Genomic DNA, 23,965 nt, shown 5'->3' with positions numbered 1-23,965 from the left:
TTATAATTTAATTAAAAAAAAAATATTTTTCTCGTCACACTAGCATTATACATACAACCATGATCCAATTGTTGAACACTAGAATAATCTACGATATTAGCATGACTGCCAGATTTTTTTTTTCACTTTACCTAACCGTGCATATCATGGGGTTTCAAGGGCGTTCCAGGGATGTTCCAGAGGGTTTCAGAAAGGTTCCAGTGGTTTTAAATGGGTTTCAAGGGCGTTCCAGAGATGTAAGTAGAGGAATAAGTATATATAGACGATCACAGGATATTTTTCAACTAAAGTGGAATTATGCACGGAAAAACAAATCAAAACCAAAACCAGTACCAGTATTTTTAACAAATTGACTAAATAGTTTTCTTCACTTTATTAATGTCATCTCCAAGGACGATGAATAGCGATTCAGCAATGCCATATAGTCTCTTCTAGCTTGGTCGTATTTCTTGCAATCTCCTATGATGTATAAAAAGTTATAAAAACTATTTAACATTATAAGATATAAACTTGATAAAATTTTCTAGCCGGATTTAGCAGACTAGAATCTGTTGCAGGCTGCCAACAAGATGCTAGCAGCTGTGGAGGGCTTAAGCACAAATAACATGCCTGGGACTAGAGAAAGTTTACTCAGAATAGGGTTCAGGGTTTATCTTATTAAGAAGAAAGATGCTGTAACACGCAACAAAGAAGAAGTTGACATATAGAATGAATAGAGTAAGTAGCTTTCCCGGGAAGCTTACCAGACTGATAAGAGCAACGATGAACGGTATGCAGTACAGCGTAAGGATTTCGGGTGAACTATCCAGTTCATTCGAATCTCGACGGGGACTACGACAAGATGATGGACCTTCCTGCCTACTATTCAACATCGCCCTGGAAGGTGTTATGCGACGAGCCGGGCTCAACAGCCGGGGTACGATCTTCACAAAATCCGGCCAATTTGTCTGTTTTGCGGATGACATGGATATTATTGCTAGAACATTTGGAACGGTGGCAGAACTGTACACCCGCCTGAAACGCGAAGCAGCAAAGGTCGGACTGGTGGTGAAATGCGGCTAAGACAAAGTACATGCTGGTAGGTGGGACTGAGCGAGACAGGACAAGCCTTGGCAGCAATGTTACGATAGACGGGGATACTTTCGAGGTGGTAGAAGAATTCGGCTATCTCGGTTCCTTGCTAAGGGCTGACAATAACGTGAACCGTGAAATACGAAGGCGCATCATCAGTGGAAGTCGTGCCTACTATGGGATCCAGAAGAAACTGCGGTCAAAAAAGATTCACCCCCGCACCAAATGTACTTGGTACAAGACGTTAATAAGACCGGTCACGAGACATGGACGATGCTCGAGGAAGATCTGCAAGCACTCGGAGTTTTCGAGCGACGGGTGCTAAGGACGATCTTCGGCGGCGTGCAGGAGAACGGTGTGTGGCGGAGAAGGATGAACCACGAGCTCGCTGCACTTTACGGCGAACCCAGCATCCTGAAGGTGGCCAAAGCCGGAAGGATACGGTGGGCAGGGCATGTTGCAAGAATGCCGGACAACAACCCTGCAAAGTTAGTGTTTGCTAACCATCCGGTTGGTACAAGAAGGCGTGGAGCGCAGAGAGCACGATGGGCGGACCAGGTGGAGCGTGATCTGGCGAGTGTTGGGCGTGACCGACGTTGGAGAGCTGCAGCTGCAAATCGAGTATTATGGCGGCAAATTGTTGATACAGTATTATCATGAATTTGATGTTAAATGAGAGTAAGTAGCATGTAACGAGCTCACCAATTTTAAAATAAGAACGATACAAACGGTTCGTATTAAAGTCTGCGCACTTTAGAATCGGTACATTTTCAACCGGCTGCCGCTCAAAAACGGTGTCACTTGGAAAAAAGTGTTGTTAGAAGCAATTGAAACTTATCTATTGTAGTTTGTAGAAAAATATAAAATTTGCTGTTTTTATATTTTTAGATCAACTATTGGTCCGAATTCGTAAATAGTGCCAGTTTTTTCTGCACACATTGAGCAAAAACCAATCATTGTCAGATTCAAAATTTGTGTAGGAATATATAATTACCAAACCCACCAATTTCGCAATATAGAATAGTTATTGGTATTATGATTGTTGATTTAGGGAGGTAAAATATTCCATGAGTGTTTTAAAATTTCCGATTTAGCTATGGTAAGCCTTTGAAGGGTTTTATGGAAAATCAAAGGCTTGCATAGATATTTAAGGTTAAAAAAGTTGTTTTCGCATAAACTTTAGTCCGGCAAATACGCATACAGGAAGGATACTATATACGAATAGTATTGGTATACAAGAAACCAATGATTTGATGCAGAACAATATAAATAATCGTGGCTCGGAAGCTGTATGGACTACTGCTGACGAAATTCTTTGGATGTGTTTTGATGGCGTGAAATATCTTACGTTTTTTTAAATAAAACTGAATCTACTCAAAAGTTTTTTATTTGTGACCATAGAATCACATCTATAGTTCCATAATCTATATGGTTTTCCGTGTTTTATCCATGAAAACTATCTTATTTTAGGCGTATTATGAGAAGTTAGCTTTATGACTGTTAGTTTCCGACTACTGTGAGAGAAAACTGCTAATAATTCCAAAAATAATCCATGTTTCGATATGAATTAAGTTGGGCCACTTAAATTGGGGAGTTGTAGATCCAAAAATCGATCCCAGGAAATATTTTTTTATAAAAAATTACTTTGAGTAAAATTATGTTTTAAATATAGCGTGAATAGACAATAAGGCTTATTATGGTTATTATTATTAGCTTTATTAGGGAGATTTTCAGTCCGAGGCTGGTTCATCTTCTTTATTATGGTCTTGTGAACCATATTTGTCAAGAGTTTAATATCATAACTTGTTTTGAGCATATCTTTGATGAATCTAATTTTGTTTCTTGTGGAAATATCAGCCCGTAAGCTGTGAAATCTGCAAATGTTGACGGTCATTGGTTTGTGCAGAATAAAATGGCATGAATTTCACAATCGGGTCAAAATTTTATCTTGAAGATATAAAAACTGATTTTTTCATATTTTTCTAGGTTAAACCGTTTTTGATCTGCAGCCGGTTGAAAGTGTACCGATTCTAAAGTGCGCAGGCTTTAAATGGGAATAAGCAATAATAAATCTTTATGAATTGTACATATTAATGTTGCTACACTGTTCAATATTCTTGATTATAAAAAGAAAATAAATACTGGTATTTCTTCTTCAAGGGTTTATACCGTATCTTATTCTTCTTTTGTATGGTTCAACTTTCGCACTGAAACTTAACGTGCCTCTCTTCAAATTACGTGTTCTTTGAGCACTTCCACAGTTATTAACCCTAAAAGGGATACCTTCATGGTCTCAGTTTCGTCACCTCGCTGAGTGTGTTCCATCAAAGACGAGCTCTGAAAGGCGCCTGGGGTCCAATGGACCCCAGGTAACCCTTTTAGGGTTAATATAGAAGGGCTTTCTGTAACGGCAGGCAACATTACATGAATGTGTACTGTATATTGTGAAGCAAACACAATGATGTACTATGCCCAGAAAGTCGAGAAAATGCTAACTGGAGACCCATATACAATACATAAAATATTTAAATTTGAGAAATAACGAATCAAATTATTGTTAAGGCTTTTATGAACGATTTCAACTACTTTACAATACACTCCTTATGGTAAGGTAAAATAAGATTCTAGGAATTCGCCTGTAGTTAATAACGTGATAAGTTAATTGCATGAGAATTCTGTTAATAATCACTCTTACAGCTTGTTCTTTTGCAATTATAGATTTTTTTAAATTTTATTTCTTTAATTGTACTAAATTTATTGAAGCATACTCAACATCACATGAAATTTTGCGTCTACTAAGTTTAATCTGATAAAAGAAAACACGCCACGCATTGTTATTTATGGTACGTTGGTTTTTACAGCAACGTGTTGGTGCAAAATAACATCAGCAGTACTTTCCAGACGAAGGGTGGCGAAAGTAATCAGCTCAGGAAAGCAACTTTTATGCTTTCCGGGGTGAAAAGCGAAAAACGTTCACCTGGAGCTAACTAGGATTGATTGACACCCTGCAAAATGCCATTAAGTTTTGTCATCCCTGCTGCTGTGTATTCGAGTTAGGGGGTGTTGGCGCACAGCAGTGCCGCACCAATGCTTACAGGCATGCTGCTAGTGTAAGATGACCTATATTTCAGATATTCATTTAATGTTTACCCCCAATGAACAACATTTTTACCGATTCACCCGTTTGTGCTGCATCCATAGCGCGATGGCCCAAGCTATCATCCATGTCACATACGTGGTCCTTTTTCATGCACCGGAATCGTCGTACGATGTGCTGGTCAGTTTCACGATACATTAGCCCAATGGGCAACCGAGCTCTGAGAGTGTTTTCGCGGTGGTACCGTGCGAGATTTCATACATCCATTAATTTTTACAATTTTAAAAGGGTCCCCTGTGACCGTTTGATTTGTTTTCTCGCGCGCTCGATTCATTTATTACATTTTTATTATGACTTGTCCAGCATGGCGAGTTAGCAGCGATGCCAATACTATTAGGGGCCAGGCACAAAGTATGTTACACACAATAAAATTTGTTTTCCTTATATTGTGATTAGGGTAATACCTTTTTCAACTCTTTAGAACGTGACCTAAGTTGTACATGATCTCCAGTAAACATGAGGTTTTCCTTGACTCTATTCATCTTTTTATACACGCGTATCTACATACCACATGTAAGTAAAGGGCCCATTACATTATGGCAAATATTCGACTCCGGGTCAGGCTTGATAATCCTCCTCGAAATCAAAAGAGTTTTGCAACGTGCTCTAGAGTGGTGTTTTACTTTTGCCTCGTCGCGAGGGAGAGAACGAACCCCAAACAGAGAGGCAATAAAAACTGAGCGAGGAAGAGGGGAACTAAAAAAGAGCCGATGATTATTTCGGGTTTTTGAGTGCGATTTTCGCCTCGAGAGTCTTTCTTTGTATGGGAGTGGAACTCGCGAGAGCTTTTTGAGTGTGAGTTGACGTGAGAAACACAACAAGCAATTATGAGTGTTGGACGAACTCCTCGCTGCGCGGCAAGCTCGCACTCGGTGCTGTTGAGGATTTGCGTTGTGAATTCTGAGTTTTATTTTCACTCCTCAGAAAATCGCCAAAATCGCTTCCTCATTTTCTCGCGAGGGAGTTTCTGTCAAGCCTGCTCCGGGTTGATGCGAACAGATTTCAATTTTCCCATACAACATTGACTCAGTTTAAATAACTTAAGAAGTGATTAACACAATCAAAGCCACAGTGGCTAGTTTCCAGTGGATCTAGAGTGCGTGTCAATATCAAGTCGTTACCTGTCATTATCGTTTTGATATGTATTGAACGGCCTGGAGTGATAGTGACGATGGTGCAATATCAGTAGTCACCTGACAAGACTGATATTGCGCAACTCTGGTTCCTAGTTCATGAGCACTGAGCAAGGAGTTATGTTATGGTTATAGGAGGATAAGTTATGGTCAAATAATGGTTCTGCTTCAAAATTACAGTTAACAGCATGGCAAGTAAGGAATACAGTGTAACACCAAATTAAATGGAGCCGTTACTTTTCTGCGCGGAAAATAATCCGTTCTTTTATTCTGTTAGTAAAAGTGGCATTTTTCTCCATACAGAAACTTTTGTTGAAATTACTTAGGGGCTGTCCATTAATTACGTGAGGGTTTTTGGGGGGAGGGGGGGTTTGAGAAATCTTACGCGCCATACAAAAATTTTTGGGTTCTCATACAAAAAATCTTACAAGGGGGGGAGGGGGTGTCAGAAAATTGCAAAAATTTCCTTACGTAATTAATGGACAGCCCCTTAAGCGCTGTTTATAAGCTACGTAGAATCCTTTTTATCATTTATAGACTCATCCATCTCAGACCCCCTCCCCTCTCGTAGACTTTCGTCCACACACAATTTTAGAAATTCGGTCACAATCCTCCCTCCTCTCTAAGAATCTATGTAGTTTATGGACATGCCCTTACGGAAAAAAGCTCAGCGCTAACGCTGGAATCGCAATTTACTCATTTGATCTGCTGTTCCACTTTGGCTCAAAAATGAGTGAATACTGTTACACTATTTTTTATATTTACTCATATGTATGCGTTTGAACTAAGATAGTAGTAAGTGAATGTAACTATGTATTTGCAAGTGAATGTTCCTATCCCTGGTGTAGTGAGAATGGTGAGACAAAATATGGATCAGCTAGAACAGTGATCCATTAGCGCTAGGCATGTGCTCTAACTACTCCAATCTACTTTGATTGATCATTACTGTACATTACCCTTATTGTTTTCAATTGATTGATTGATTTGTCTTTATTAGAGAGACTTTCAGCCCTTGGCTGGTTCGTCTCTTTATTGTTTTCAATAATGTAACTATTAGTTAACCGTCAACCATCATTTATTGACAATAAAAAAAACTGTTCACTTCAAATTGATTTCCAATAGTTTTTGTCAAGGTACACGATACAACATATTAAAAAATCAACGTTCCCAAACCAGTACCAGTTCTAATAAGTAAATACATTCGATTGCAATTGGCCACACGACATCTAAATTATATGTGCCCAAATAGGCAGGATATGTAGAGTGCCACGACAAATAGAAAAGGAATTATTTTAATTTGTTGTGCTCTCGATACCGTCTGCACGTCCATGTGTTATCGGACAGCTTCAATTACATGAAGCAGCCTTTTACATTGTGGGAAGATGCTACAGCTCATAAAACGAGAGCAATAAGGTGGATTATGATCGAATTAGATTGGTGTTATTTATTGTTAGGTATTATAAGAGCTGTACATTAATAAATTAGTAAATCCTCTAGAAAAGATGGAAGTTGCCATATCCATAAGGCGTACTGCAAAAGATGTAAAGCGATTTTCATCGTTGGCACACATATGATTTAGCTGGTCGAAGTAATACCCTCACAAAGGGGGTTTTATAATATGTTATAAAAATCCAGTCTGCTCTAGGTGACTTCAAGTGAGACAAAATTGAAAAATATTACAGACTGCCGAAGAATTGGGCAGAGAAAATAATGTATTATCTTGTAGATATATAGCTCTTGATTGTGTTCAGAAAAGTGACTGATGGCCAAGAATGTTTTATTTTGCAAAGCTCACATTCAAGGTAAACAATTTCAACTATTATTACTGCCCCGATTCTTATCAGAATTGGACACTGAAAAACCATTATAAAAATCCTAATTCATCCATTCTACATAGGGTAAAAGCTCCCTTAGTGGAGGTAGTACCAATAGTGGTGGTAGTGGCAATTTAGCACTATTTCGAGCAAAAAGCTTGCAAATGACATTTTTAATAGATGCATCATACCTAATTAATAACATTAATTCAGTTTTGTGTTCAGGATTTGCCGGAAAACCTATTTTAAACAATAATTTTCCTTAATTTTTTTTGCTCCTTTGCACCTATAGTGGTGGTAGTGTTCCTATAGTTGTGGGTCCCATAAGAATTCAATGGAATGCGCCACTATAGGTACCAACGTTAAAATTTACTTCCATAATAGGAACTGTGTACCTATAGTTGGTGCAAGCGATTTATTAGCAAAAACTGAAATAAACAATGGTTTTTACATTTTTCATAGCAAATTTAAGTGGAAAACTACCGATAAACGTTTTCAGACTTTTCATTTTGTGGTATTATTAATTTCATTCAATTTTTTTTTACTACAAGGAGCTACTAATAGCACCACTATTGGTACATTTGCGCTAGTACCGTAAACCGGGGTCAAATTGATCTCCGGGTCGAAATTGATCAGACGTTTTTCAGTCATATAAAGCATACTTTAAATAGTTTCCTTTCAAGTATAGTGATGTTCGAATCATATACTAATCGACACTTCAAAGGAAACAATTTAAAGTATGCTTTATCTAACTGAAAAACGTCTGATCAATTTCGACCCGGAGATCAATTTGACCCCGGTTTACGGTACTACATTTTTCTGGCGGCAAAAAATAGCAGTTCAACAAAATTTTTCGATAGTTTATTAGAAGGCCTATGCCATTACACATTTGCCAACATCAACCGTGGTGCGCTATTTTTTGCCTATTGAAATGATGCGTTCAACGATACGATTTTCTTTAATTTTATCTATGGCTACAGTAAAACAGAAAATTGAAGCACCAGCAAACTACTTGAACTATTTGTAAGATCCGATTTTATCTCTTGTCAAAAAAAATCTTATTTGCTGCTGTTTCATCAGAGCGTCTTTCCATTTTTACAACCTTACATCTTTACAACATTGCCGTGCCAATTAAGTTTATCCTCGTAATGACTTTGTTTGACCATCCAATCAATATGGTTTTATCCAATTGATCTTCATCTTCTTAAATTTGACCAGATTTTTTATAGGATTTTAAGCTCTTGTTCAATATAATATGGCTACATGTGATATGGGGAGGATGAAATTCAATTCTAGTCTTGCTTCCTGGATTTTTTATTACATTATTTTCAAACTTCAAACTCCATAAAGCAGGTCTCTAGGGCCCAGTGTGGACGTCACGCCAAGAAGAAGAAAGCAGGTTTCTATGCCGCGCTCGTGGTTACCCGTTTGATTCATAAGCGGATGGTCATGGATTCGTTTCCTAGCTCCGGCACTTTCAACTTTTCGTCAGTTGTTTTTTTTTATCCGAGAGCAACTGACACTGAACTTCTTCTGAGTCAATAGCTCTAACGGATCCGAATAATTGGATATTGGCGAACGCAAACTCATAATTGACCCTCATTCGGATCGTTCTACCATGGACAGAGTAGAAAAGTGAAAGCAGCACAAAGGCAACTAGTTCGAAATAGTTGCATAGAATACCATGTTTCATGGAGATTCGGGGACATTCCAGGTTGTTTAAGTGGGTTTCAGGGGGTTTTAGGAGCGTTTCAGAGGCTTCAAGGGAATTCAGAGACGTTCCAGGGAGTTTCTTGTGAGTTCGGGGGTTCTGGGGGTCCCAGGGGCGTTTCAGGGGTATCCCAGAAGGTTTCAGGGGCGTACCATGGGGTTTCAGGGATGTTTCAGAGGGTTTCAGGAGCGTCCCAGAGCAGTTTTCCTGGGATTTTCAAGAGCGTTCCAGGAAATGTATACCTAATACAGTAAACGTTCGCTCGGTACAAACGCCGCGAGAATTTTGCAGTTATCGCACCGCTTTCCTTCAAAATGAAATGTCAACAGCGATGCGATGTTTTTTGCATGCACTTTTGTTGCAATGCGATGTTTTCCGAATGCACTTTGGCTGCAATTTGCAGCAACTGACGGTTATGTGACGTCTGTCAGTTGTTTCAGTTACCGAATTTCATGTTAACATGTTGCACTTATAGGGCCCATATAGCCGAGGCGGTAAACGCACGGGTATTCAGCATGACCATGCTGTGGGTGACGGGTTCGATTCCCGGTCGGTCCAGGATCTTTTCGTAAAGGAAATTTCCTTGACTTCCTTGGGCATAGAGTATCTTCGTGCCTGCCACACGAGATACACAAGCAAAATGGTCATTGGCAGAGGAAGCTCTCAGTTAAAAACTGTGGAAGTGCTCATAGAACACTAAGCTGAGAAGCAGGCTTTGTCCCAGTGAGGACGTTACACCAAGAAGAAGAAGAAGAATAATGTTGCGCTTATCGAAAGTCTACTGTATCACCTTAAACTTTCTTGAAAGCTCTCTAAATTCCCCCTGAATCCCCCGAAACCCTCCTATAATCCCCTGGAAATCCTTGAAACTCCTCTGAAACATTCCTGAACGCTCGAAACCCCTCCGAAACCCTTCTGAAGCTTCCATGAAACTCAAAAATGAAAATATGACAAATTTGTAAAATTTCAACTACCGGATTGAACCGTTCAACATTTATCAAGCTAGAATAGTTCAACATTAGGATGAGCTGGCTTAAGCAAGCGTTGAAATTCAATGGGAAGTATAAGTAACGATTGGATTTGGACGTTCGCTGGGCATTTTCTACTATCGTGGAATTATGCACGGAAAAATAGATGAAAACAAAAATCTCACTACTAATCGTTATACAATCGACGAATTACCCTAATATGGGTAGGTACATTTGAAATAGCTACCCAAGTAACCACGAAGCCGTATATAAATGCACCAATTTTGCCCTATATTGATAATTAAAATTGTGAATATAATGCTGCATTACTTTAAACGCCTCATTGAAGCAATATTAAAGTCGAAAAGGGCCCCACTAAAGTCAAATTAGTGCCCCATATTGCAGCACGCTGACAGTCATTGCTAAAGTAACATAAATGCATGTGCTGTACATTTGCATTTGCACATGCTTAATACGTGCAACACGAAAAACCAAAACAAAAATCTATTTTTAGCACCGTTTCGTTATCGACGGAACTGATGACCCCACACATGAATGTTTTAACTATTATTTTTTGTCGCCGGGTCGGGAGTCGAACCAGAAGTGTAGAAGACCGCTAGATGAGTTCCATTGCGCTGGCGCCTTGGACCGTTTCTGCTGTAATGATAACAACAGATATTACATTAACTAAAAGAAAACTGATGGCCGGGGCCCGTGGCGTAGTGGCTACACGTTTGCTTTATAAGCAGATGGTCATGGGTTCGAACCCAGCCCCGGCACTTTCGTCAGTTGCTCTTTCCCCCTGAGAGCAGCTGACACTGACCCTCTTCTGAGCCCATGGCTCAAATGAACCCGGATACTTGGACATCGGCGAACGGCAACCCATAATGGACCCCCAATCGGACTGGAAACAGGAACAACCTACAGCCACACTTCAACATCCTCGTGCTCATCATTCTACACTGAAATAAATTTTGTTGTGGAAACTACCGATTCCATAGTAAAATTACTAACCGTACCTATGATTCTCAACCGACAACAATTTCCAGTTGATTCTACTAAAACACTGTCAACTTAATTAGCAGTGCAGTTAACATTACTAAAATTAATCTTAATTTAACAAATGAGCATTATATTTTTAACCACACTGTGTTGTAAAATGCGTGTCCAGGAAAAATTAACAATGTTTTGTTGTTGAGACGACTACGCTTTTAGTTGAATTTACTACAATGCATTGTAATTTCAAGCATATTTCAATTACCTTAACAGATTTTGTTGTCGGTTGAGAATCATAGGTACAGTTAGTAATTTTACTATGGAATCGGTAGTTTCCACAACAAAATTTATTTCAGTGTACCATGATAGGGTAGAAGTGCAAGCAGCGCAACGGCAACCAGTTTGATGTAGTACAATTAGAATAGAATACATTTAGGCGCTGTACAAAGTGTATGTACAGCTTCCAATTGGAATCGCTCATGCAGTGCCTTAGTGGACAATAGAGCTGTAAATTAGGTTAGGTATCAGAAGGCCGGCTCCAGAGGCACGTTATCCTCCATTTGGGACATTTGTGCCATCGCCATACATATGAGCCTATTTCATCATTTACCTGAGGGAGAATGGGACAAGGGATGGGAATTGGGAAAGGGAAAGGTGATGAAATAGGAAGGGGTGCCCTAGAAGAGGGAATGAACGCATAAGCGCAACGAGAGCTCATAGCTCATACCACAACAGGGTTAATTAGTGCCCTGAAAAGGACACTGTAAAACGCATAAGCGCAAAAAGAGCCTATAGCTCATTGGAGGTAGCTTGCGACGTCATGCGACATTCAATATGACATAGAAAGGCACGTCATCAAAAGCATCCTCAATATTCAAGAAATCACCCAAGCAAAAACTACGTTTGAGCGAGTGCTTTCTTGAAAACGTATACAACTTTATGTAAAAGAGTCACTGTGGACATCCCAAATTGGGAGACATGTGAGTTCACATGAACAGGTATGTTAGCCAGACGAACATCACAAATGTGATAATCGACAATGCGTTTCGAGCATTGCAGAAAGAACGACGTAACCAGATAAATCTGGAACTTATTCCTTCTTTTTACAACGCACGCACCCTTTCGGGATAAAACTACAGAGTAATTTCATGCCATGAAAATACCCAATAGAAAACTACAAGAGTTCAAAACATGTTTGAAAAACTCAAATCCCTCTGGAGAAAAATAGGATAAAGCCCCATTTGCTCCAGGAGATTTGAAGTAAGCAGAGCTTTTTAGTGCTCAATAAATCGATTCTATAGCTACAATCCTCGGGGTAGAAGCTAAAGATTCGTAGCTATACAAAAGACTGGTTTATCCGAAGATATTTAGAACTTGAACAGGTCCGAGTTCCATTCAGGAATACCTCTTGCGGTCCGCACAGACCGCAGAGGACAAGCTTCTTTCAAAGCAGTAGCTATGGTATACCACAATGAAGGGCGTTGTAATAACAAAACCATAATGAAACTCTCTTGGAGTAGCAATGGAAGCGATTTATCCATAAAATGTGATCGCAACCAATTATTACAGGTTCCCTAGCATGTTGAGCAGGGACGCCTGAATACGCAAAGTTTGCGAAGGAACACTCCAAAGTGCAAAACGGTCAAATGGAGAGTCCTCATCTGACACATGCCAATCAGTCAACTCATGACAAATTCTGCTCATCAGAGTTGGGTTAGGTGCAATTCTATGTTAAGTTAACCATGAACTGTACTACCTAAGTATTCCATCAAACTGAAGCATCTCAAATCAATGTTTGAGCTACTTCAGATGCCAAATATCAGCGAAAAGATGCTGAAAACAAGAGCTTGCTTGAAGGCATCCATAAGGAAAGGTTGAAACATACTGTTAACGTTATTCTAAAATAGAGCATGCTCGAGGCACGACAGTTCATCTATAATGAAAAAAGCAAAGCTGGGTTCACAAGGTAACCTAAATAGAAGTTACCCTACGAAAATGAACTTTTTGAAGTAGATCCACTTGGGCTACATACGCTTTTTACGCTGAAAATTGATCTGAGGTTTCCTTGCCGTAGCCACTACCCAAACTAGACAGGATAACGCACTTCACAATCACAGCACAAACAGGAAACATCAACGACGAACCAAATCGTGGTCAATTGAAAAACGCCGAAATGGCGAAAACGCATTAAGCGAACCCATATAGGCAGTAATGTAAGCTAATTAACAACATTTGAATAACCCAGCCCTTATTTAGCCTCAAATTTGAGACTTAAGAAGGGCAACTGATTATCTCGGAGAAACGCAAGGTCCACTGCACCATTGCTCCGGTTAGCGCAGTAAGGGCGTAATACTGTGGAGGACGCCCTAATTCTCCACAGGCTCCGTTTGTGGTTAGGTTTTTATTAGACCCCCCAAACCATTCATTCTTTGGCACGGTAAGCATAAAGCCGCATAACACCATGAATTAGGGGTCACCTGTTTAGTGGACTCTTACCACTGGATCAGGCGGTCCGTAGTGTTATTCTTAGCCAATTGAGACAACCGCTACCGACACTACACAGCTATCTAGGCTGATCGGGAAAAGAAGTTAACATTGATGGTCAACTTCCAAACGAACTCAAACAGCCGGACAATAGAGCTGTAAATTAGGTTAAGTGATTGAAGAATAAAAAAAAAGAAAACTGATCTACTGTCTCAATCATTGCAGTAGAAGGCAAAACGACTATGTCATATGTAAAAGAATACAGTAATTTATCACATTCTGATAAATTACTGATAAATACATAATGCATTTTAGAAGATATTTAATCATATAAGAAAATTAAAACGTCGATTAAAACACCATTTAACTTCAAAAATATATGCTAATTGGGATTTCCATCATTATTGGCATGTGATAGCAGCCTACAGAAAAGTGAAAAGGTCATCTCTAAAATGGTTTTGCTGTCGTCGATCGGTGGCTCAAATGGCGATTAAGTTGGTCGGGAGTCGAACCAAAAATGTTGAATATTTACTAGGTTTAATCACCGCATGACTTTATCATAATTAACTTTAATTGGCTTTAAAGTTAATTATGACAAAAATGTTGAAGACTGATAGAGTTGACCGTAAAGTTGTTCAATCTTCTTGATTTGATTTGTTTACCATTAGAGTCAAGCTTTTATAATTGTATTGTTAGAGCAAACTTTGCTAGTTTGTACATTGCATTTATTCAGTTTTTGCAGTGTTGAATTATTGAATTATCCTATATCACCTTTTAATGAACCATAATGTTAAGAAAAATGCAATGCATCATTACATTGATAATGCCAATCTAAAGGATAATTGCATGACAAGTGTAGAATTACTGCATTTCGCATTGCAAAGGTTGATATTCAGTTTGATTCGTGCAATGATATAATGCTAGTGGTTACTTGGGTATGATGTACACTGCCGATCAAAAACATGTCATTTTTTTAGGCCCATATCTTCGCCAATTTGCGTCCGATTTCAAAACCCTAGGCTTCATTCAAAAGATAATAAGTCAAGGAAACTTTAAATATGATTTAAAACAAACTTTTTCAAAAAAAGTTGTATGTAAACTTAACCCAAAGTTGCCAAATTTTCTAAACAATGAGTATAAACTTACGGCAGTGTCGCTGGAAATTGGGTCGACCAAATTTTAAGATGAGAGCGGTAATATAACCCATTTTCTATTAGCTTTCAACTGCTTTTTACAGAACTTTGCTAAAAAATCTAGAAAAAAAATATTAAGTAAATTAATCCTTGATGTCATCGACCAAAAGTTTGGGGTCACTATCGTAGAACATGGAAAAGTGATTTGTTGATATCTTTGTCATCTTTCATTCAATTTTAATTCTTCTTGGTATATTTGAAACAAAATGAATGATACTTACTGCATAGACATTGAACCACACATATTTGTTGAAATTTACATACTAAAACTTAACGTAAAGTTGTCTCATTTTTTGAAGTGTGGTGAAATGTGTTAACTTTACATAACTTTTTTATATACAAAAATCGTTAAATGCGTTAACTTAAAGACATCAAACGTAAATTTAGTTTATTATCTTTGAAATATGCAAAAAAGAATTAAAATGGAACTATAGATGACGAAGATATCACCAAATTACTTTTCCATGTTTTACGATAGTGACCCCAAACTTTTGGCCGATACATCATTTTGAGGGGTGGCCCCAAACCTTTGGTCGACATCAAGGATTATTTTACCTAATAACTTTTTTTCTTGATTTTTTAGCCAAGTTCTGTAAAAAGCAGTTGAAAGCTAATAGAAAATGGGTCATATTACCGCTCTCATCTTAAAATTTGGTCGACCCAATTTCCAGCGACACTGCCGTAAGTTAATATTCATTTTTTAGAAAAAAAAATTGGCAACACCTCAAGCGACCCACTAAACTACCATGTCACCGCGACCAAACCGGTCGATCAATAAGGAAAGGATACCCAGAAAACTGTGGGGTTGGGCACCAACCCCCCACGAGAACGCAAACCACGGAGCACCTCGGGCTTCCCCATGGACCAACCACCCAACCAACGAATTCATCCCGGTCGTGAGCACCTCGGACTCTCGGACTCCCCGGGACCCGAGTGATAAGCCCCACCCCAAGCGACCCAGCCACTCAACCAGCGCACCCCTACGACCAGCCCGGTCGGATATGAGGAAGAAGAGACCCCACTCCGCCGCGGATACCCAGTCATGGCAACCGAGCTAGCGAGGCCCTCGGGCCAAACAACATTGACAGCAACAGACAGCGAGACATACCCCAAAACTATGTAGCAATTGAAACTTGTATTTTTTTCTCTCCCGGTGAGCCCTTCTGGCTCACCAGATTTTAGAAAAGAGACGAACCAGCCAAGGGCTGAAAGTCTCTATAATAAAGATAAATCAATCAATCAAATTTGGCAACTTTGGGTTAAGTTTACATACACTTTTTTTTGAAAAAGTTTTTTTTTTGAATCATGTTCAAAGTTTCTCTGACTTATTATCTTTTGAATGAAACCTAGGGTTTTGAAAACGGACGCAAATTGGCGGAGATATGGGCCTAAAAAAATGACAAGTTTTTGAGGGAGTGACCCCAAAATTTTGATCGGGAGTGTATGAACTTTCCAGAAAATCCAAAATGGCGAATAGAAATGCAATTCCAGTCTTGCATGTTTAAACTGCAAATAATCCTAACCCCACCACTTGCACTATAACCGTCGTAAATTTCAAGCTCTTATCATGGAAATACAAGTTGTTCATTAAACAAATGCATTATGATTCTTAATGTAATCTAAATAAGTTGCATAATAATTAGTACAGCACGAAAAAGTAGGCCGTAGTTACACTAAAATGGCAAGTATAAAATTAAATTCATAGTATCGAGTTGCAAACAAATATTTCCCGGTTGGTCCAGATCATTTTCGTAATGAAAATGATCATGACTTACTTGAGCATAGAGTAAAAAAAAACAACGTGCATAAAAGAACCACAACAAATGTAACATGGTCATTGGCAGAGAAAGTTCCCAAATAATAACTGTTGAAGTGCTCGTAGAACAGATGAAGCTGAGAAGCGCAGGTTCTGTCTCATTTGAAACTTTATACCAAAAGTAAGAAAAACAAAACATAGCTGGTGCAATGGTGCTATGTGGAGATGATACGAATTTGATTAAATTTTGAAAATTGTGTGGAAGTGTTCATTGAAATTTCAAACCTCTCATATCAATTATCATTTGGAAAAATATGGGTTACGTAATGATCGAGCGGCCAACCTTCGAGTTAATAAGTTTGGTTCTGTTATCCCATCCCAGATTAAGTTTCTACACAATGCAGGTTTTCTACTGAAATCCAACAGGCAGCTCAACCCGTAAATATATGTTCCGAAATACAGTTCAGTTCATAGCCCACTGTGGAATATGATCCTCTACCGTCAACAGATATAACAGCTCCACTACGTCTACGGTGGTGGTGGCTGAAGCAATAACATCAGCAACGTCGGCAAGGACAGCCAGGATATTCCGTCGCTGTGGTGCTGTGGTGCTCGAGCACAGAGCGAATTCCCCAGAGAGACATGAACTTCTGTGTCAGTCTGTGTTCGCAAGTGTACCGGTGTGTGGGTACGAACTTGTTTCCGTTACTCTGTTTGTGTGGTATTGCTGATCCTGCTGCTCACTGCTGCTCTAGAGGCACTTCAGTGCCATATAGTCAAGTTTTCCATTCTACTTTTTTCCTGATTGTTCATCTCACTCTTCGCCCTGAAACCATCCTATTCAAGAGCTGAGAGAAAGAGCAAAAAACCACCCACAATCCACCCCCTCTGTTGATAGCAAGCAGCCCCAGCAGAGCAGCTCAGAGCCCTCTTTGCCAGCACAGGGGATAGTGCTCCCAAACGCACCGACGGGTTCCTGACTGGAAAATCTTTATCTTGTAGATTTTCGAGTCCATTAACCATGAAATGCATTGCACACGTTAACCTATGCTGGGCGTGAGCGTGATTTTTATCCATTGATTACATGATAATTTTACACTCATTATATGCGTTCTGACATCTCATAGAATGAGATGTCTAGAAAAGTTTTAAACAAAGGTTAATGAACGATATTTTACGATAATGCTCGTTAGCAAAGTCATTGAGACGCTTGGCTGTTTACTTTTACTTAGTTTAAAATACTTTGATACTCTGCACAAATTTCGACAAAATTACGGAGAAGTAAAAGTGTCATTACAGTAATCTTCTCAAAGGCATATGTTTAGAATTAGCTTAACTTGAAATTAATTCTCTAATCCAGCCTCAACACAAACGGTGGTGGTTTGGGAAGGATGAATCGCCAGCTCATATTCATATTGAGGCACTCTCCCCTAGTGTGTGCTACGGTCTGTTTCTCGATTTTGTGAAAATGTGTATTCCCAGTTCAACCTCACCAGCGCACCCCAGCTCGTTCTCACACGACCTGTTCCACCGGTACGGTCGGGTCTCTGGTCTGTATATTTCACCAATTTCATCTCCCGGCTTTTGGTCCCTTTGCACATTGAAGACTCTCTCACTCATTCGGTTGTCTTTCGCTACCAACGCTGAGCTAGGACTCCCTCGACATTAGCCGGAGCTCTCTCGCTATATGTACGTTATAATAATACATTCATTTTCATATTGACGTTACTGTAATATGAACGTCTCGAGGGAATTGACGGTCCCAAAAGATTTTCCCGTTTCGTTCCAGCAGTGTGAAAATGGTTATTATAAAAGTGTACACGGGAAGAGGGTGCCATCAAGAAGCTTAGTGGTTGGGGAATACGGTGGATGTCCGGGACTGAATTGGAAATGGAATTCACGCGAGGAGCTCGAATCAGCAGCACCAGCACCGAACCTGGAGTGGTACCGAGAGTGGATGGACAGAAGAACAAGTGGATCCCATGGGACGCCAGCAAGGCAACGGAAAAATAACTACGAACGAATCCTTGTGAATCGAAATATACGCAGTGAAGTAGACGGTAGACTTTAACTTTTGTGTCGATACAAACTATACACTATATTTTACTTTTCAAATTTGTATTACACTACTTACGTTTTACTGCACGAGGTTTAGCCTGTTTTCTTCTGGACATTTCGTTCTGTTGAATTATAACAGGTGCACTAACAACACTTTTCTTTGTATTAAATATAAGTTACACGATCCCGATTAATATTGCAATCCATTATTTAGTTAGCACTTATCACGTGAAATGTGACTAAACACCGTATTCCATCGTTTCGAAATCACATGGACAGTAGGATTCAAACCGTTACCGAAAATACAACAAGCTGTTCACACATCAACTCACCACGCCGGAATGTATGCATGAAGTGATACCATGGAATGACAAACTTCCACCGCAGCACCAACAGAGAAAGAGAGCAACCAGCAAGAGAGGAATTTTCCGCCGAATCCTTTTCCTTGCGCTGTGGGTTCCTTCCTCATATAAACCAACTTCAGCCGAAATGAAAATTCGCTGTTGTTGAGAAAATAGATTCAACAATGATGTCAAAACAAAGCCTCTCAAATGAACTCATGCTGAGTGTGTCATAGGGCAACCACGATTCCGTTCTCTCGTGTGCATTTGTCTGCTCACAGCAGTGTTATCCTTGCAGTGAATTTGTTTTCCATTTTCCCACCAATTGCCAATGGGGGTTGTAGCTTGTGATTATGGGCGCTCTTTTCCCTTTCACATCACAAATCCGAATGCCAAAGGCTGGTGCTCTGGGGTGATTTCTCACCTGCAAATCATCTCAAACAACTAGGAACATTCGATGAATAACCGGCAGACAGTGGCAGCGAGCTCCTTTGGCTCCCGGTGCGAGCGCCTTTCCTGTGCGGTTTGATATTTCGTCAACATACGGCTGTCGGAGTTTATTTTTCCCGCTGTGAGACTTTGCACGCATTTGTTTTATAGAAACAGGGAGAGGTACCTACATGGTGAATATTCAGATCGCAAATTAAATCAAGGAAACATCTCTGTCATGGATAAATTGTTGAATAAGAATATAAACACTAAACAGCTAGTTACAACAGTTACAGCTTTTCTAAATTTCTGTTCCAAAAATGGAAATCTGTCGACGATTTGCGATGACGTGTGCTGCGATAAGTGGTTTGCACTATGATCTATGGGAAGAATTCTACTTCATGCATGGGTAGTTGTCAAACCGGAAGTCCATGCTTGAACCTGATTTTGCACCGGAAATAAGTGTTCCCTGGTGCTATGTTTGGCGATATGTTCTACAGCTGTCTTTTGACTACTTTTCCAATAAATAGCTGTTCATTCTCCCATATAGCCGAGGGCCCATATAGCCGAGGCGGTAAACGCACGGATATTCAGCATGACCATGCTGAGGGTGACGGGTTCGATTCCCGGTCGGTCCAGGATCTTTTCGTAAAGGAAATTTCCTTGACTTCCTTGGGCATAGAGTATCTTCGTGCCTGCCACACGATATACACATGCAAAATGGTCATTGGCAGAGGAAGCTATCAGTTAATAACTGATGAAGTGCTCATAGAACACTAAGCTGAGAAGCAGGCTTTGTCCCAGTGAGGACGTTACGCCAAGAAGAGAGAGAGAGAGAGCTGTTCATTCTCGGTAGATCAATCAAAGTGGAATCTAAATCTGGGCTTTAATTTCTTAGCAAAACGTGCTTTTGCAAATTGGAATCAATTTTGTAAATTGGGACAGAAACCGTTGATCACCTAGAAGTAGACAATAATCTAGTAATAATTCATTGTTTAACCCTCAAATACCCAATTTTTTGATTTTGATCTAAATATCATTTTTCGTCATCTAAAATCGATTTAAACATGTTTTGGAAGATGATTCTTTTCAATTCTTGATTTCGTGAATTTCAGTTTTTGATTTTTCTAATTTTTATTTTTGAACATCCCCACACTTTTATATTTTTCCTGGAAGCCAATTTGGGGAACGGATTTTTTTAGATGAAAACATTTTGAGATTTTATGATTATTGTTGAAATATTATTATTTTATTTTTTTTCACAGAAAATTCTATTTTCCGTGTAATTTTAAGGAAAATAATTTTAGAGTGTATTCGATTCCCTTAAACTGTTAAACAAGGATAGAATAATTTGGGAAAAATTTAAAATATGTTAATTGTAGCGATTCAATACAAAATAAACAATGACTTCTAAAAGGTGACTAAAACATCAATTTTTCATTGATTTTGAAAAAAAAATCTAAATACGCTTTAAAATACAACAAAAACCATTTTGAGATATACAGAATAGTCCTAAATATCAGCCAAAAATATTAAAAAATTGATTTTCCACGAAATAAAAATTACAAAAATGCTCAAACTATACCCCGTCTAAAGGCGGGATTGGGTATTAGAGGGTTAAAAGTATGACTCGTGTTTGAGTTTTAGGTGGATTAATCACATGAATGATACCGTGATTTCGAGTGAAATTGATCAGTGGGGTGAAATTGATCGACGTGTCAAAAATAAAGCATTAAACAATTTGTTGAAAATGACCATCATCTTGCTCAAGGGTTATTGAATGATTAATTTAGATGTTTTACAGCTAATTAGTCACATATTTCTGTATTAAATTTAACATTTTTCGAAACTGCATGTTTGGCGATTTTTAAAGACACTTTTGAGCTTTTGTTACCGTAGCTGTATCGCACATGGAATAAATATTCGAAAGTGTTCGCTAAACCCGATTTCGTCATCAAAAGTACTATAAATATTGATATTTATGCAAAAACCGCCGTAGAAAACATGCTTTAGTTCTGACTGCTCTAAAGACTGAAAGCCGAAAAAAGTCTCCCAGTACGAACTCCCAGCAGTCGAAAGCATCCAAGTTGACTGATCAATTTCACCCCGAAACTAAAAGCTTTGATTTTTTATTTTAAATGATATTTATTTATTTAAAATGATTTGCAGTAAAAGTATAAACCTCGTTGACTCATGAAACCCGTGATCGTACTTGTTTTATGCAATTCAGTATCATAATTTCTATTTTACATGGTTCATAATGCAACTGAAATGAGTTGCATTATGAAAAATAGTTGCATACTGTTCATAATGCAACTCATATGAGTTGCATTATGAACATTATGCAACTCAAATGAGTTGCATTATGAAAAAAATCATTGCATAAAATTTTGTATGGAACTCGTTGCAAAACTTGATTTTTGCAGCACTCTTCGTATTTATCCAACTCGGCAAGCCTCGTTGGGTAAATGCACGACTCGTGCTGAAAAAATCAACTTTTTGCAACTCGTCACATAAATAACTAGTATGACACTCGTTGCAAAACTCGATTTTTTCAGCACTCTTCGTATATACGAATATTTATCCATAACTCGGCAAGCCTCGTTGGATAAATGTACGACTCGTGCTGAAAAAAAATCAACTTTTTGCAACTCATTACATAAATAACTATTAAAGCATTGAGTTTGACCATATAGTTAACTATTTAAAAATAAGAAGTCAAAAACTGTGAAAAGTGATCAATTTCACCCGAAATCACGGTACTTTTAGAAGAAGGGCTCAAATATAAAAAATAAATTCTTCATAAACATCAAACTTCCACAATCATCTTTTTCAGGTCCAAAATGATTATGATCACGAAATTGGGTCTTAGGGAGTCCTACCAGAAGTACACTCCTGGGACCAAGTTTCAGATGCAACTCATGGTAGGAAGCAGCCTTAACATTGTGTTCTTCCATTGGCCTACCATTTCAAATTGCTAAAGATTTCCGAATTATTATAAAATACCAGATTCATAGACGAATCGCCAAAATATTGCACCAGGGAACACTTATTTCCGGTGCAACAACAGGTTCAAACATGGACTTCCGGTTTGGCAACTACTTTTACATGAAGTAAAACTCTTACCATCCATCATAGTGAATCGTCAATCGCTTATTTTATATTCTACTGATCCTGAGTATCAGACGATTAAAAATAAGAAGTTTGTCCTGGGGCTTTGAGGGTTAAATACGTGGAATATACCAATTTTGGGATACTATATCAGAAAACCATAAGACCACTCCTTCAGCTTGAGCCTCGACTCCTCGATTTTGAAGATATTTTAAAAAGATACTATCCTCAATATCTCAAACCTAGGGGTCTAATAGCAATAATGACAGTGGAACCCAATGGCAACGGAATCGGTTAATATTGTATGAACGTTTTTCTTTATAATCCAGTTCCAACCTGGGTTGAAACTGGATCAGATCACAGTATCATCCACCCAACCCGCAGGGTGGCCATGGCCACACATAATCAAAATTTATTCCCGTCTTTTTTTTTCGCGCTGATTTGAAATTTTCCCGATTTTTTTTTTCTACATACCTGCGGAGCTCGACTCCCTGGGCATAGTGTATCATTGTACTTGCCTCACAATATACAAATTCATGCGATGGCAGGCAAAGAAAGCCCTTCAATTAATAACTGTGGAAGTGCTCAAAGAACACTAAGTTGAAGCGAGGCAGGCCAAGTCCCAGTGGGGACGTCGAGCCATAAAGAAGAAAAAGAAGAAGAAGAAGAACCTGCGGAGCTTGTAAAACATGCAATAATCCAAACTTTTAAGTGAATCTGAAAAACTGAAATATTTAGAGTGTCTTCGTGATACTGTCTCTTATACAATGTTTTCAAGATATGAAAAGTATATGAAAACAAATTTACATGTAAGGCATGGTACACTTATTACGTAAAATTACGCAAAAATTGACCATTTAAAACCCCCTCCCTCCCTCCATGTTAAGCTTTTTGTAAGAAAACCCAAAAAAATTTGTATGGATCGTAACGCGAAGCTCGACTCCCCCCTACCCCTATAGCGTTACGTAATTTGTGTACGATGCCTAACATATGCTTGAAATCTGCTTCTTATTCTGGAGGTCTTGTAATGAAAACCCATGCTTGAAGTTATTAGTGTCGGAGTTCCCAAAAGATTTTTGTGACCTTCTTAAGAAATGCTTGTTGAAGTTCTAATAACACATCTAGTCGGAAACTGAAGCACTCGCTAATGAATTGTTTATAGGGAATTTTTACGATATCTTGCAAATTTTTAGTGTTTGAAGGACGAAATTTTTTTTTTATGACTAATTCTAGTATAATTCCTATGACACATTGCACGCACTTCAACGCAAGGGTTTGAAATTTCGAACTGTTTGTTTTGCCCTAAACTTTCCAGCATATGCGAAAAGGTAGATTCAATCTCATGAAAACCATTTGTTTTACTTAAAATTTGACTGGTAACATATTTAAATAGCCAAGTGAAGTAATAGGGTAAATTGCCAATTATTGCACACCTTAAAAACTCATTAATTGTTGTACACTAAATGCTTTTCTTATGAGGTGTGCAACAATTGGCGAGTTTTTAAGGTATGCAACAATTGGTTATTTACCCTGCCTAGAATTTCATGTAAGAAAAATGACGTTTTATTGTTAATGTAGTAATAATAGTGTACATTTTATATTTTATATTTTTTGTACCGTCATATCTCCGAAACCATTGAATAGAATTTAATGAAATTTTGAGCATTCATTAACAAGCTGTTAGGAACTTTTTTAATGAGATGAAAAATTGGTCAAAAATTTTAAACCATATTCACTCGAAAG

General features: G+C 38.6%; 1 protein-coding gene across 1 annotated transcript in view; it reads right to left on the bottom strand.

Annotated features, from left to right (window-relative positions):
- Positions 1 to 19,512, bottom strand: part of LOC109407507 (zinc finger protein 423 homolog) — a 177,732-nt gene extending 158,220 nt beyond the window's left edge. Inside the window, exon 1 of the mRNA XM_062856801.1 lies at positions 18,418 to 19,512. Coding sequence (XP_062712785.1) covers positions 18,418 to 18,457 — 40 coding nt within the window. The 5' untranslated portion in view covers positions 18,458 to 19,512. The remainder of the gene's footprint in view (positions 1 to 18,417) is intronic.
- Positions 19,513 to 23,965: the final 4,453 nt, after the last annotated feature.

Source organism: Aedes albopictus, chromosome 3 (genome assembly GCF_035046485.1).
Source record: "Aedes albopictus strain Foshan chromosome 3, AalbF5, whole genome shotgun sequence".
Classification (NCBI taxonomy): Eukaryota; Metazoa; Arthropoda; class Insecta; order Diptera; family Culicidae; genus Aedes; species Aedes albopictus.
Note: the sequence above shows the minus strand (reverse complement) of the source record. Positions and strands in the feature narration are given on the sequence as shown.